This window comes from Camelus ferus, chromosome 9, assembly GCF_009834535.1.
Source record: "Camelus ferus isolate YT-003-E chromosome 9, BCGSAC_Cfer_1.0, whole genome shotgun sequence".
NCBI classification, from domain to species: Eukaryota; Metazoa; Chordata; class Mammalia; order Artiodactyla; family Camelidae; genus Camelus; species Camelus ferus.
This window is the reverse complement of record NC_045704.1, coordinates 70,560,258-70,576,474: the sequence shown is the minus strand read 5'-3', so window position 1 is coordinate 70,576,474 and position 16,217 is coordinate 70,560,258. Positions and strand designations below refer to the sequence as shown.

General features: G+C 43.1%; 2 protein-coding genes across 14 annotated transcripts in view; one reads left to right on the top strand and one right to left on the bottom strand.

Annotated features, from left to right (window-relative positions):
- LOC106730414 (atherin-like) overlaps positions 1-14,686 on the bottom strand; it is a 128,415-nt gene extending 113,729 nt beyond the window's left edge. For 3 of the 5 annotated variants that reach the window (XR_004322688.1, XM_032487173.1, XM_032487174.1), the window contains exon 1: positions 14,075-14,619. Coding sequence is in view for 2 of the 5 variants with exons in the window: in XM_032487173.1 (XP_032343064.1) it covers positions 14,075-14,589 (515 nt within the window). In the remaining 3 variants the exon portion in view is untranslated. Of the gene's footprint in view, positions 1-13,568; positions 14,051-14,074 lie in introns of those variants that run through there. The other 2 variants (XR_004322690.1, XR_004322689.1) reach the window with 2 other exon arrangements.
- Positions 14,117-16,217, top strand: part of PLPPR5 (phospholipid phosphatase related 5) — a 102,681-nt gene continuing 100,580 nt past the window's right edge. For 6 of the 9 annotated variants that reach the window (XM_032487164.1, XM_032487167.1, XM_032487171.1 and 3 more), the window contains exon 1: positions 14,531-14,791. In XM_032487164.1, the coding sequence (XP_032343055.1) occupies positions 14,555-14,791 (237 nt within the window). In that variant the 5' untranslated portion in view covers positions 14,531-14,554. Of the gene's footprint in view, positions 14,214-14,394; positions 14,792-16,217 lie in introns of those variants that run through there. The other 3 variants (XM_032487165.1, XM_032487172.1, XM_032487170.1) reach the window with 3 other exon arrangements.

The following is a 16,217-nucleotide window of genomic DNA, read 5'->3' as shown; positions in this document are numbered from 1 at the left end:
ATTCTCCTGCCTAGTTTTGAACCAAGGGAAGAACCAGACATGGGAGATCAGCAAATGGATATTAACTGTTTCCTTAGATCCATGTCCCAAAAGGGATGCTAATATTCATTATGTCTCCACTTATCTCAAGCCCAGAGATTGCAGGAACCTATTCAAGGAAACCGAGAGGATTTGTAAGGCAAAAATACTTACCCAGAATGGCTGCCTCCCACACAAAGGGGGAGGTGAATCTCCAGATCTTTCCGTCTTTAAATAGAGAAGACTTACCCAGTGGAAAACGTGAGCCAGTGAATGTCACTGCACTCCCAGTCAGATAAATCACTGCCCCCGCCTTGGGAAGAAGTGAGTAAGGCGCATCGTGAGTGTTACTCTCTTGCAAGTTTCTCCACAAGGAAATACGAATACGTCGTGTGGGATATACTTCATTCTTAGGTTAATCATCATCTTCATATAGACAATTCCCAGATCTGACTTCTGAGTCTGATGTGCGTCTAACTTCACAACGGAAACCTACTTGCTATCCGCACCCCGTGTTCTTCTCCGTTATGGTCAATGGCACTGCCACTCCCAGTCATCCAGACAAAAATCTTTGCCATCATTTTTAATTCATCACTCTCCTTTCTTCCTATTGGTTTTTCTTTTAAACTGTCTCTTCTATTCATCCTTTCTCTTCAGTTTGTACTTCTACCACCGTCTTCCATTCCCTACTTATCATCCATGCATTTAACAACTATTTATTAAGGACGTACCAGGTGCTAGGATATTTTTTAGGCAGTGAAGATATAAAAGAAAGGTAGACCATTGATTTAGCCCCCATGGGGCTGAGAAGAGTGGACAAAGGGTTATCAAACAGTAACTTAAACAAATATATAATCTTAACATAGATAACTGCAATACCTAAAAGGCACTTGGTGCCGTGGGAGCCTTTAATAGGAGGATTAGGGAGGTCGGGGATGGCGGGTCTGGGAAGCGACATTCAAATTGAGATCTAACATAGGAGCAGGAGTTAATCAGGCGAAGAGGGCAGGAAGGAGCACTGCAGGCAGCACTCTCCATGTGCAAATGCCTTGTGACTGGAGGCAGCATGGTGAGTAAAAGTTGCAAGAAGCGGAGACAGATTTAGAGAGAGTGTGGTACAGAGTAGGGCAGCTGGAGAAGCAGGTAGGGGCCATGCCATGTAGGGCTTTGTACACCATGTTAAAGAGTATTTTCTTTCTTTGAGATCAAAGAAAGTCACTGAAGTATTTAAACAACAGGGTGACATTATTAGCATCAAATTTTGAAAAGATCATTCTTGCATTTTTGGATCATTGTCTCTGCTTCCCAACTGATCCATTGTGTATGTGTCCCCAGCTTGCAAATTATTACACAAACCCATGTCCAAATAACCCTCACGGATGTGCTTTTTTCTATTAATAAAAATACTTATTTCCTGGTCTATTAGTTTGGATGACTCCCCAGTATTTTAGGATAAAACTCAAACTGTTAGATTTGTTTTGCTAAGGCTGGCTATCTGGGTTCAGTCTACCTGTCTAAAATCATTTCCAAATTCTCCCCAACACTGAACCTCTTCTCTGGCTAACCCAATCTTCCATCTGCCTCTAAAACAAGCCACCTTCACTCGTGCTCTCCATTTCTTTGTTCAAAACCTTGAAGCTTCTAAACATCGTGCCAAAATTTTTCCTCTTATTTGGGACTAATACACATTACTATACATAAAATAAACAAGGATCTACTGTATAGCACAGGGAACTATATTCAACTTCTTGTAATGAGCCGCAATGGAAAAGAAACTTAAAAATATATATGTATGTATGTATGTATATGTACAACTGAATCGCTTTGCTGCACACCTGAAACTAACATTGCAAACTGACTACACTTCAATAAAAAATAAGAATTAAAAAAATTTTTCCTCTTACTAAAATCCACAGTCCAGGATCCACTCAAACCCGCCTCCTCTGTGAAATGGCTGCCAAGCACCCCCGACCACAGCGTGAACTCACTTGCACGAAACTGATTCGTGTCGCCGTGGCAGAGCTTAACAAGCACGGGCGCTGCGCAGGCGGGTTTCCTTCGCGGGACACACTTTACTTCCCATTTTAGGTGCATCACCTTGGCTTTCTGTTGCCAATTTAGACCTAGATTACGGCCTTCTCAGTGATAGCATTTTTGTTTTGTTTTTTTTCATTATGAATGCGATAGGTTCCCAATAAAGTTTTAGAAATAGAGAAGCGTAATAGAAGAATCTAATTCTTCCAACAAAATATTTTCAGGGTTCTTAAAAAGCATTTGGTGAACATTTTCACTTGCGGCATGATACACTATTGAGTTCGTATTTCATAATTTACTCAAACATGCCCTGTTGCTGGACGTTTGAATCTTTTCATTTCATTATGTTATAAACAGTGTGGTTAAACCTGAGTTTCTTTTCTAAGTTGCAACTATTTTCTTAGGATTGATCTAAAAGTCCTGGGTCAGGGAGCCAGTTTCTACTACGTATACACCCGAAAGACTTCCAAGCGACGTATGAGAACGTTCATCTCAATGTATTCTCACTAGGATGGGTTTTCATCATTGCACATATCCTTAGTGATTCAATATCTTAAAAAATAGTATGATGTTGATTTGAATGTCTGTAGGTAATGAGGTCTAACACTTGTCTCTGTATTATCTGGGGGAGTGACTATTGGGGAAATTAGCTCAAAAAGGGTGCCATTGAACCTCAACAGTTGGAAGACTTTTTGATTTGAGGTTAGATTCCTTCACTTATTCTACAAATATGCATGGCGTGCCAGCCGTGTATTCAGCACCAGCACTGTGCTGTGTCAGACTGGCCCTAAATTAGCGGTTCCCAAATTCTGTTCATATCGGGATCTGGGATTATTAAAAAAGAAAAAACAAACAAACAAAAACAAACAACTACCGCCTGGCTTCCACCGCCAACATTCTGATTTAACTGTTATGGGGTGTGACTTGGGCAGCAAGGGTTTTCAAAGGTTTCTAGGGACTCCCACGTGCAGGAAAGACTGGGAACCCTGTCCGAGCAAAGAAGGATGGAGTCACAGAATACCGTCAGGGGTGCTGCGGCTCTGAGGCATATTAAAAAGACACACATGCACGCGCACACACAGAAAAAACCACAGCTTCCTTTGCCTTCATTAGGTTACCACAGACAGCAGCTTTGAACAATCCTGCCCGGATGGGTCCGAAAGGACAAGGCTAAGCTTTGGCAGAACAAGGCACCGATGATAAACCAAATAACTATTGACTGTCTCAGTCTGAATCTTAGTTTTGATCTGAGAAGCCTGGGAGCCACAGATGCATGTAATATCCGCACTGTCACTTGTCAGTCAGCTGGGTGGAGAGTTCTGCCGAGAAAGCCACCGTTAAAGCAGAAGTCAAGCCTTTACCCAGGATGCCTGGTAGCAGACATTAGTGTCATATAAATATACTTAGTATTTTGATATATCTGAATCGTTTTATTTTAAAATAGTGTATGCTTCCTTATTTTTCCTCTGAATCGCTCGTTAGAGTCTCTCTTTCCTAGCAGATATACGTAGGGTGGGTGCAAAAGTTTTTACCCATCTCCTTTTGACTCAGTTATCAGAACATTCAGCAGCTGCTAGGGCAGAAGCCCCCAGTCTTAGAGAGGCTTCCTTCACTGCACTGCCAGTCTGCACAGCATTAGTGCAATTCAGATGGAAATCCTGTAGAAAAGCAATATTGCTAACAGACTGCACTTTCCCAGAAAATCTGACCTCCCAAATTTGATTTATTTAACATATTTGCATGTTAATGGATTTTTCTGAAAAGGGTAATCTCATCAAGATGGGCTGCTGTGGTTTTACTGAGTAATTCACAATCTTCCGCTCATTTATATGTATTTATTAACATGCAGAATGAATATTTGCACAACGCACGGGCACATATGGAGGACGACCACCTGAGATGCACGTTTACAAATTTCAAAGACTGAGCACTTGGTATTCTGACTCCTTTACAGATGTTCCTCCTCTAGTTTAATATAGTCCACTGAGTCAGTCTCCGGTTTTAAGGTGAACGACAACCAACACATCTGCGGTACCCTACAGCTTACAGTGCACGCTTTTCACATGCATTAACTCATTTAATAACATGCCTGACATCTTGGGAAACTCAATAACCTTCTGAGGCTACAAGAGGACCATCTGAAGGACCAGTTCCTCCCTCCCCAGACTGTGTCACTAACCTTCAGTGATGCAAGTTCCTAAACCAGTCCTGACTAAGCTGTCACATTTAGGTATGGCCATGGACATGGTCAGTGGGTGTGGCCAGAGGGGGACCCACTACCTGATATAACCAGATTAAATTCCGGCCCTCTCTCCATCCACCAGCCCGAGCCTCCTTCCAAACTCCATCCTCCAGCCTCAGGTGGCACAAACGTGTTATTTTCCAATGTCTCTTTCCTAGTTCTCTAGTCCGTCACAGGAATGGCATGCTTTCCCCTAACCACTGGGACAGGCTGCCTGTTTCTGCCCACTGCTACCTTGAGAAGGGGCCCTAGCAGAAGTCAGTTTATCTACATTCTCTGCAGCTATCGGATGGGAGGTTTCTATTAATATGCTGAATTCTTGTTTGAAATGTTCACAATATTCCTTAGGATAACATACACACACACACACACACACACACCCCAACTTCAAAAGAATGTTGCAGGTATGTTTCAGTGTTCTTTATTCCTAAGCATTGTATTCTATCATCTTTCAAATGCACATAAGGCAGAATTTATACCATTCCTTATGGGATTAAAAAACTCTCACAAAGTGTCACCTTTATGTGTAAGAACAAAACTATAAAAATTTCAAAACTCCTATTAGTACAGTGATGACTTTTCTACAATTGTCTAACACTTCAAATATTTCCTTTTTTATTTTTTATTGATGTTTTGTGTACAGTTCTATGAATTATGACCCATGTGTATTTCAGATAACCGTCACAGCAGGTAGGCTGCAGGCAGCCCCACCAGCCCAAAGAACGCTCTTGTGCTATTTCTTCATAGTCACACCACACACCCACTCCTAGCCTGTGGTAACCACTGATCTGTTCTCTATCACGGTTGATGTGTCTTTTCAAGAATGACATAAAAATGGAATTGTACAGTATATAACCTTTTGAGACTGGCTTCTGTCATTTGGCATGAATTTGAGATTCATCCAAGTTACGGAGTTTGATTCTGTTTGACTCCTGAGTAGTATTCCTTAATATGGATATACCACAGCTTGTTATCTATTCAAGTGTACCTTTTAATATATTTGTATTAAATACAAATGGCAGCTGTAGAATTGGCACAACATATTAAAACTGTCAATAGGATACAACAGAAGTTTCCTGGGAACCAGCCAGATCTAGATTCAAAAATTAGTTCTGTGACGTATTAATCGTGGGCCAGTAGGAAAGTCTGTCTGAGATTCAGATTTGGCAAAGTGAGGGGTAATGGAACTGATCTTGTAGGGTTCTAAAAATAATTAAATACTACTAAAACATGTGAAGTGTCTGGCACATAGTAAACAGACAAATGTGCCTGTATTACCTCCCATCTGCCACTAAGTTAAGGTAGCATAGTATATATTTTTGGAAGTTTTTAGCCTCCTGATCCTCAGGTGTGGAAACTCATAATACTGACTTTATTATCATCTGTTTTGTGAGCAGATGGGAGGTAATCTAGCCTTACTATGGCTGGTTCAGATCTTCACAGAGTGTAAATTCTTAATAAATATGTCTTTAAACAAATGTAAACCACGAGTTTGCATGCTTTTCTAGCACAAGGTTATTTTATGGAATAATTTTCTAGAGGCCAGAATCTGGTAAGCTTGTTTAGAGCAGCCCCAGCAGAACAGGGGGTCCCTGTCACCTGACGACGCCATACAACAGATGCATATATTATCTGCTCCTTGTCACGCGGTCCTAGCCAGCCAGAGGGAAGGAGGCAACATTTAAACACACAGGCGGCTTGGGTGATTCAGACAGCCCTGGTAAAGCCTCTGATGAAGCTGATTTGTAAGCATTCTTATCTCACTTGATACTGGACTCCATTACTTGCCAGTAATTGATTTGTTGCAATTCCTGGAGCGTAGCATCTGGCTTTCTTATCAATACGAGCAAGAAGCAGCAATTAAATTTCTGACCCAAAGGTAAAAAAAAAATACATGTGTGCGCTTAGCCCAAACTGCCCATGTTTTATTCATTTTCTACTTCTGGCTGCATAACTGAGTAAGACTGTCCTTCGGATACCGGCATTTATAATCTGAAAATCACGTTGAGGAGGATTTTAGAGCAGTTGTATTGCCAAGGAAATCGTTAAAGTTATGTGCATTGATTCCATTTTAACTCATGCTTTCTGACTTTAACAACGAGGTAATAAAAATTTACGTGGTCTCAAACAAAGAGTTCAGCTGGAAATCTATCAGATTGGGAGGCACGCACATCATTAAAAAGTGAGTAAATATAACTTTTTTCCTAATGTTACAATTTATGAGATAACCACCTGCATATCTTGGCAATCAAGCATATCTGTACTGATGCTGTACAGGCTGATCCGTTTGAAGTTGCCAATAACCAACTATTTTTCAGCCGCAGAAATAGCAATTTCGTGTGGTTCAGCGTAATTAAATATTCTAATATAATGAATTGGGAGAGCAATGGGATGCTGCTATGAACTGAATTATGTCCTCCCACCACTCATACGTTGAGGCTCTAACCTCCAATGTGACTGTACTTGGAGACAGGGCCTTAAGAGGGATAACTAAGGTTAAATGAGGTCGGAAGGCTGGGACCCCAATCTGATGGAACTGGCGTCTGTGTGAGAAGAGGAAGCGCTACCTCTCCACGCGAGGACAGAGGGAAGACAACGTGGAGATGAGGTGGGGAGGTGCCGTCTACAAGCCAGAAAGAGAGGTCTCGCAGGAAACCAACCCTGATGGCACCTTCCTCTTGAACTTCCAGCCACCATAACTGTAAAAATACGAATTCTGCTGTTTAAGCCACCCAGTGTGGTATTTTGTTATGATCACTCACGCAGACTGATACCAGTGTCAATCCCCAGTCCTGAATCTTCCACTCTTGGTTCAGTAGCTAAACTGGATTATCTGACCTTAAAAAGACAGGGGGCATCTACCTCTCAAGCCTATGGTCTCATTTCCAGGCCCCTCAACACCAAAATGACTGTGTCACTCCAGAGCAGCCTGTTTTATGCTGCTGCAGAATTCCAAACAGCTGTCTTGATTACTAAAAACCTGATGCACTCCAATGGGACCTCACATACACTGGAAGCCTCCGTTAAGTGGACTAGTTTCAGTGGCAGCATTGTGCACACCACTTTCTGGAAAGCAGGTAAACCAAGACTGATGCTGTCACATCTCTCCAGTAAACGGGGGACGGTGGGTGGTTGTAAGGATCAGAGATGTGTGAGTAACAGCTCTCCTGTTTCAGCATGTGGTAGTCAATCAATAAACAGTATTGCGGTTTCAGGTAAATAAAAATATATTTCAGGTATTTTTTCCACAAAATGTCCAGTGTATCCTACCATCAACACCTACAAAAATCAGTCTCCTATGTCTGGAACCACTATGGTAACGCACAGTAAGAACTGAGCTTCAAAATAATGGCCCTATGTCAGATCATCATAGAAAAATGTGGTATGTTCAGCACTTTGATGACTAATTTAAGAGTTTTGACAAAAAACGTACAGGGTTTCTATTAATAAAAGCAGTAGTTCCCAAGGATACCCTATTTTATGAGACTTTTATGAAGTTAATTAAGATTTTACTATTCAGGTTCTTCTGTTTTTACTGGAGAGCCACATGAGCCAAAAGAAGTATTAAAGCAAGTCGTCAGAAGTGGAAAACAAAGGACAATTTTTTATCCTTATCAACGACATTAAATTGAAGACGTCATTACACACTGAAGCATTGATTAGAATAATATGATTGATATAATAATGAAATACGATTAATTATACCCGATTTAATAAGAAAGTAATAATCACGAGAGTAAACAAGACAACACGCACTGTGATTGCTCTCTTCCGAATACTTCCCCACTTCCTTCCAAAGTGACACGATCTCTAAACATTTACATGGTAATGCTCATTTTTCTACTACATCTCCCAATTCAGCAACCAAGACATTCTTTCTTTTCTTAACCAAAAAATTACTTTCCTTGCTGATAGTTGTAAATTTGTATGCGGGAAAAAGCCCAGTAATTTAATAATCCATTCAAGGATGATGAAATTTAGGGCAGATATTCATCACGCCAGAAGCTTTTGTGCCCTCACTAAAATAACGTTCTGAAAAAGCCGTCTGATTCTAAACGAATAGTTGATTATGGCCCATGCGTGAACATCAGTAACTGTTTTGAGTGTCTGGTTTCTGTTATATCTTTGTTTCAGTCATTACCTAGTGCATTGAAGGACAACCAAACAGATGCAGATTACCATTCACAAGCCGCATCTTTGACAAAGGACCCGCAGCTGTCATCAGCATAGTTTGCCCCACACGCTCCACATCATGGCTAAAGAAATTTTGTTTCTCAAAGTGATGGCAGGATTTGTGATTTTGTTTAGGACGGTTTTCATTTATCATAGGGCACATAATGACTTTCAGGTGTCTTCAAGTAACGTGAAGTGACAAAGACAGTTCAGCAGAATTTTATGCAGGCACATTTCCAAATATATCAATAAAAGTTTTGCTGATCCAGCAGAGGCAGGATTAATTATACCAGAAGAGTAACAATAGCCATAATGATCATTTATGGTGGTGAATGGCCAATGTTGTACACCACATCTTGGTGAAGCAGGCAACATTAGCCTCATTTTAGGACACGACAGAAACTGAGAAATTAAGATGACTTGGCCAAGGTCCCTCAATTATGAATTTACAGGGCAAAGACACAAACTCAGTCTTGTGGAGTCCTCAGTCCTTGGGCTTACCCATCATACTTAACTGACACACTTCTATGTTCTTATCCTTAACAGCTGTTTAAATTCATTCTTAGGGAACTAGAATATTTTGAAACTTCCTCTGATGTTATGGATCCATAGATTTATACTTAACAAAACAATGTTTTTTTTTATCATTGAAATATATGGTAAACAATTCAATGTTCACATACATGGTAACAGACCACACAGCAGTTAATCTAAGGTTTTAAGGTTTTGTGAGTTGGAACTCAGTCAGTGACGGGGACAAAATCCAGGACCCACACAGATTAGGTATTCTCTCTTCCTAATTATAATACGTTTTCTAATGCAGATTGTCCAGTGCTTTACTATTAATGAAGTGTTTTATAAATATAAGCCTTTCATTAACCCAGTTTTACAGATGAGCAAACTGAAATTCAGAGAGGCTGTGTCATGCCCACACAGTTTAAGTATTAGCAGCATGTTCCTATTAACTTCTGCTGAATTAAGAATTTAAAATTTTAATACAGGAAATAATTTTAAATAACAGCACATTAGTTAAAATTTTCTGTTCTTTCCCAGCTTTAACATTTTACAGTTTTTGGCTCTTTTACTTGGTCCATCAATTTCACGCCTGTGCCTTTGGTGAAATGTAAATAACTGGGTTTTCTAGTAAAATACGTGCTTCATTTGTGATCACTGTTTCGAAAGTGAAAATTTTAAATATTGGAAACGTAGAGGAATAGAATAGCTGTAATACAGTCCCAGAGTTGGGCACTTTAAAAATATCTTAGTGGTTCTAGCTGAAGAAAAGTACCATTTATCCAGGTCAGAAGCATCTTGCTTTTGAGATAAACATCCCATTACAGCTGGAAACTCAAAGACAGACATACAAATTACTATCTCAGCTCTATTTCTTCCTGTTTTCTTGAGAAAGCAGTTACCTCCTAAATTAAGCACTGATGATCATACTGTGAGAATGCAGATGCTATGACGTCAAAAATAAAGAGATCAAAGGTGTAATCCCAAATGTTCCTAGATCTCTTTCGTTTGCCTTTCAGGATGTTGTATCTTTGAATGTATATGAATGTGTTTAAGCACAACATTTCTCGAATTAACCAGTCCTACATATTAATTCTTATTCAAGCTTCAGGCGTGTTCTCCATATCAAATTGTCTGGAAGTTAGTAAACTAGTTAGTGTATTTGTTCATTCTCTAGATTCAAGTCAATAAAGATCTGTTAAGATATTGCCTTTTGCAGTTCCATAATTATTAGAATGAATTAGCAGATGCCCTTACTTATTCCGAATGCAGTTATCGGGCCTTAAGAAAAGCCTTTTTTCCAAATCTATTTCCACCACATCTTCTACCAATCTATATGTTAATATTTAAAGTTCCTCATTGGTACAAAGTCATGCAACTTGTCACACCCATGAATCTCCTTAAACATCTCTAGCTCGGGTTGAGCATTACAAAAACAGATTTTTGTTGTTTTTAAAAAAGGATTCTATTCTTCTTTGGGGGAGCTTCTCTAGTCCATCTTACGTAAAGCCTTCTGAATTCTTTATACCTCACCATCTCAGCTACTCATTGAAAGTAATGTTACTTATCTCTGTTTTTGCACATGGAATGAGAAAATTTCAGGAAAATGCCTGGGTTTACCTCTGAGTTACCTGAAACGCATATACACCAATGTTTATAATTCTGTATCTTCTTTGGTCCTTGGAAATGCTCGGGCATCTCTGCCACAAACATTCTGTCTACAAACTACTGAGGGCCAAATCCTCAAACCTTAACAGAAAATCTCAATCCGGCTCCCCATACTCACAGATTTGTTGTTCAGAACCCAATTGGTCATAATCTTGAGAAGCCAGGTTCACCTCCTGTTCCCTTCTAGCAGACACCTTAGGTTCTTAAAGTTAAAGAAGGTCATACATTCACTCAACTAGCCATCCACAGATATTCGATGCTTGGCTTCCAACGACTATTCAGTTGGTCTCTGTACTTGCTACCAACATAAAGGGTCCCCTCCACCCTGGCTTTTTGTACATCTGTCTGCTAGCTATAAAAGTTATAAACCATATAGACATAGACAAGGACCACATCTTCCTATGCCCATGTGGCTTCTTATTCTTACTAGGGCATGAATATCCCGGTGGAGAGATGGGAGGCTTTGGAACTGATAAGTGATTCCCCTAATATCTGCCCCAGTATTTATCACAGCTCATGTTTTATAGGTGGAGAGACATGGTGGGATGGAGTGGTTGTTAAGTTGTGCGCAAGTAAATATACTATGAATCCCTGGAAGTTGGAAGATAAAATAGTTATAAATACCACATTTTGGACCTAGATTATCCACTTTGGTAGGAGCTGAGATGGGGAGAATTTGAAGGACAGGACAGTGTTTTGTCAGGAAAGACCGACCGCTATCATACATTTGAAAGTACAATGATATGCCTAAGAATTAAACTAAATTAAGTGTTTGGGCAGGACTCCAGAGGATTAAACATGAGTAATGCCATCTTAAATCTAGAAACAGAAAGTTAAATTAAGAATTGAGGCAGGGTTCCAAAGGAATCTTTGAGGTTGAAAATACGTATTTAGGAAAAGAATTGGCTTAAATGATTTATAAGAAAATAAAGCGAGGAAACACCCGAAGTATGTACCTTCTTTGTGCCAGGCACCTTACATACTCTCATTCAATTGTCAAAATAAGCCCAGAGATAAGAAAACTTAGTTCACTGTGTCCCCAAAGAAGCTCAACTCAGAAACGTAAAGTAACCAGCCAAGGGCACATAGCTCATGCTCCTTCAACCACCTTGCAGCATTTCTGCAAGGAACCAATCTGCTCAAATACTCATGGAAGGTTAATTTAATGTTGCTATCTTTATAATGTGAGTTAGGATTCAATATTAACTTTGAATTTCAGCACTGGGTGGTTAGTCAGCCATGCGTGAGTCAACAACACTATCTGACCATCTAACATGTGTAAATGACGGGGATATTAAGAATTCTGAAGGGAAATAATATCTTATTCTTGAGATAGATACTATCTGGGAGAGAAGACAGAATGTGCCCCAATCTAGGGGAAAATATATACTCCTACAGAAATATGGATACACCCAGAATCATTTTGTAAGCAATAAAATGAAAAAGAATTGATTGGTGGTGGGTGTTAGAATGACCTGAGTTAAGGCAGGCTAGATACATGTGTGACCAGAAGTTACTTTTAATGGAATTTAAACAGAATGTTCCAGACATAATGAAACGAGCATCAATAATTCTCATACCAACCCTGTAAAGTCAGTACTAGCATTATCCCAATTTTTCCTGGTGATGAAACTAAGGCAGAAAGAGGTCAAGCACGTGGCCCAGGTTTCCAGAACTGGTAAGTGGCAGGGCTGGGATGTGAACTGAGGCAGGATCAGAGTCGCTGCCCTTACATCACCCTTACACCGTCAATGTCAGCGTGCCGAGTGAGTGCACAGGCTGTGTTTATCTTGGGCCATAGACTGTGCTTCCCTCCCCTTGACACAAAGCTGATATGTGAAGACACTTCCCTGTGTTCTTAGAGGAGTAAGTTCCTTAAGTTATTCAAAGGTAAATACCTACAATGTGCCATACAGGGCTCACGCTGGGGTCAGCAGTCAACAGGACAGCCAAGGGCCCTGTTTCGTTACACACACAGTAATAGGCGTTCATTACACCCTAACAATGCATGACCATGCATTTTAATTTTGAAAATAATATACATATTCAATAGTTTGAATAAATTACCTACATTAGACTCTCCTTAATCCAGAGTTACCCTTAAAAACTACCCTTTAAAATTAACACCATTTTTTCCAAAAATTCTATTAAGTAGGAAGGTTTGAGGCATTTCTATTTAGAATCAGAGTTGCAGTTTAAATACCCTTACAGTCTTAGAAAGATTTTCTGAATGTAGCACAACACCATGTATCTTTGTGGTAGTTACATTTTCATAATTTAAGCCTTTCTTGTCCATTTAGGAACAGTTTACTCCCACTGCCCAAAATTGCTTATTATGTAGGTTGTTCAGCGTTGTTTACCTGGTAAGCACTAAGTAATTCGTTATTAAATGATGTCTGTAATAACGTGGAGAGTAAAACATTCTACATTAAAGAAATTCACACTGCCATTATTATCTCATCCCTAAACTACCAGTCATCTGCCTAATTTAAACAGCCTTTTAGCCTAAAAATGTTTTTTTTCCCTGATGATGAAGACCTGCCTCTAAAAATCATAAAGCTACAACTCATAAAAATGAACAAATCTAGAAATCTGCTAAGGTGAGAAGGGCAGGGCTCTAGTAAGCATTTTCACCTCCTCGCCTTGTGCACACGCTTCCTTACCTGCCCTCTGGGGTGGAGGGTGTGGGCAATGTCCGGCTCCACTAAGCTCCCCCAGCCCACACCCCCTCAGTCGCTGCCTAAGCTTGAGGGCAGGGACCCAAACGGCATCACGAAGCCGGCTCCCTACGTACATGCTACTTACATACCCAAGCACACGCGTGCATGCCCAACACATGGGTGTGTTGTGTATGCGTGCGAGGTGAGCCCTCTTTGTCTCCCTCTCCTGTCACTTGACCCCTGGGGAATTCCCGCGGTACCTGGGAAATCAGGGAATGGCGAATGAGGCAAATGGACCTTCTCCCTTCCCTGGTGGCTGCCACCGCGCGGTCCCCGGAACCTGCAGTGCCTCCTCTCACAAGCAGCTAATAGAGGGAAACTGAGATGAGCGAGGGAATACGTGAACGACGAAGGGGCCGTTATACAAGAGAGCTCTGATTTCCGTTTTTACATACAAAGCCCTAGGCAGCTGGAAGGGAGGCAAAGAAACTCCGAGTGCAAAATCCTCTAAAATGATTTTTCTAATCGCGCCTGGAAACCAGCGCTGGGCGCGCCTCCTGCGCGGGGTTAAGAAATTCAGGGCTGCAGCCCGCCGGGCGGCCCCGGCACCTCGCGCTCCGTGGGGCTGCGCTCGGCAGACGCGTGCACGCAGTTTCCCCAGGCGCTGTGCGGGTTTCCTAAACCGCCCAGCTGCTGCCTCAGAAGGGAGTTTCTAGAAGCAGCTCGTTCGCTACTGCCTCCCCTCCCCCCGCTTTTTGGTTTTTACCCCTGCCGGGAGCTTCTCCCGCTCCACTGCGTCCGCCCTCCGAGGGGTACAGGTGCCGCCGTCCCGGCCGCCGCAGCCCGGCCCGTCCCTCCTCCGGGCGGGCCCGGGGGCTCGGCCCCGCGCAGCTGCATCGCCCACGGTCTCTGGTCGGGGCGCCGCGGCCGCTTCCCGCCGCCCGGGACTCCCCGCCCTCCCGCGCGACCCCGCGCCCGGGCGGGCGGCGCTTGCGGCGGGCAGAGGGCGGGGAGGGGAGCGGGGGCTCGAACGGGGGTAGCCGCCTCCTCCGCAGCCTGCCGGCGCCTCGACACCCGGACTGCCTCCGCCTCGTCCTGCAGCGGCTCCATCCCGCCTCCCGCGCCTCGTCCTCCCGCCGCTCCCGCCGCCCCCGCCGCCGCCGCCGCGCCCCCGGCGGCTGCCTCGGCGGACCCGGGAGGGGGCCCGTCCGCCACCCGCTCGGCTCGCCCGGCCCGGGAGGCGTGCATGCCCCTGCTGCCCGCGGCGCTCACCAGCAGCATGCTCTATTTCCAGATGGTGATCATGGCAGGGACGGTGATGCTGGCGTACTACTTCGAGTACACGGACACGTTCACCGTGAACGTGCAGGGCTTCTTCTGCCACGACAGCGCCTACCGCAAGCCCTACCCGGGACCGGAGGACAGTAGCGCCGTGCCCCCCGTGCTCCTCTACTCGCTGGCCGCCGGGGTCCCCGTGCTCGTGGTAAGCCCAGAGGCTCTCGCCCTCGCCCCGACTCCCTTTCCCTACCCCTGGCTTTCCAGGTTGAGGCCCCTCGGAGGTCGGGGCGCGGCAGCCTTTGCCTTCTAAGTTCCTCCAACTTGCGGGCAGCCCCTGACCCCAGAGGACATTCTTCTAGGGTGCGTCGGGGGTGGGTGCGAAGGAAGCCCCTAGTGTCCCCACCTGCCACCCCCGCACCCTCCGCGGTGGCTGTACTGTAGGGGGACAAGGAGGGGGATGGGAGGGAAGGGGGCCGCAGGAGGTCATGGGTGGGAGTCGGGGCTGGGGAGGAGGTGAGCTATCAGGTTGAATCTTGACTTCATCTAGTCTGTACCCTTGCGCCGCTGGCCGCCGCCTCCGATTGCGCCTGGAAGGCGAGCAGCTGCTGAGCCCGTGGGAGGGAGACGGTGATCGAGGCTGGGGTGTGGAAGGGACCCCTACTTCCAGAGTCGGGGCGCGTATTCCCGTTCTACCGCCTCCTTCGCTTTCGAAAGGAAGTGCCAATAGGACTAAGCTGACTGGGGAACACATATCAAAAAAAGAAAAGAAAAGAAAAGAAAATATATGAGAACTCCTAAATGAAGAGGCTCCAGCAGCGGTGCTCGCTGAAAAGCAGGAGCTGCGCTTAAATTACAAGATGTATTTAAAGGCTGTTCCACTCCCCAGGCAGCTTAAATCCTGTTCTCTTAGAGCCTCTCTGAAGATGCCTTTTGGATTTATGAACTGTGTGTGTGTGTGTGGTGTGTGTGTATGGACACACGCACACACACATATATATATACACATACAGTTATACAGAGGTAATTATTAGGGTAATAATCAGATAACACTTTACATATGTGAATATGGTGCGAAGTTATCAGGAGAATTGGTGGTGTTTGTTCGGAAAACAATATATGGTTCCCTTAATATTGTCGAAGTGTTGGAGGTTCCCTTCCTGTGGTACTGCTTCTCTCTCTTCTCCCTCTTTGGCTCCTTCTCAACAGATAACAAATAGGAAATTAAAAAATGAAGAGGGGAAGGAAAGGGATGTGTTTTCTCCCCCAGTGGTTGAATGTGTAAATTGCAACACTGAATGTTCAGAACATCTGCTTTAGTTATTAGGTTTGGGTATTCATGGTTTCTTTGATTTTAGGCAAAATGACTTAATAATATACAAAATAATGAAAAGTTCCTAACACACATAATGGAATTCCACAAACAAACCAAGGAACTTCTTGTTCCTTCAAAATAACTTTATCACAGCTACTGTGATAGTTGACTTTAAATCCATCTCCAGCATTCTGGTTAGAGAAGTGTTAGATGGTGCACCAAAAAATGTTTCGTTTTGTTTTTTCAATTGTAATTTGCTAAAAATAGGTCAGAACCCCCAAACCCAGCTTCATGGGTGTGTTGTCTCTCCCTTATTTGA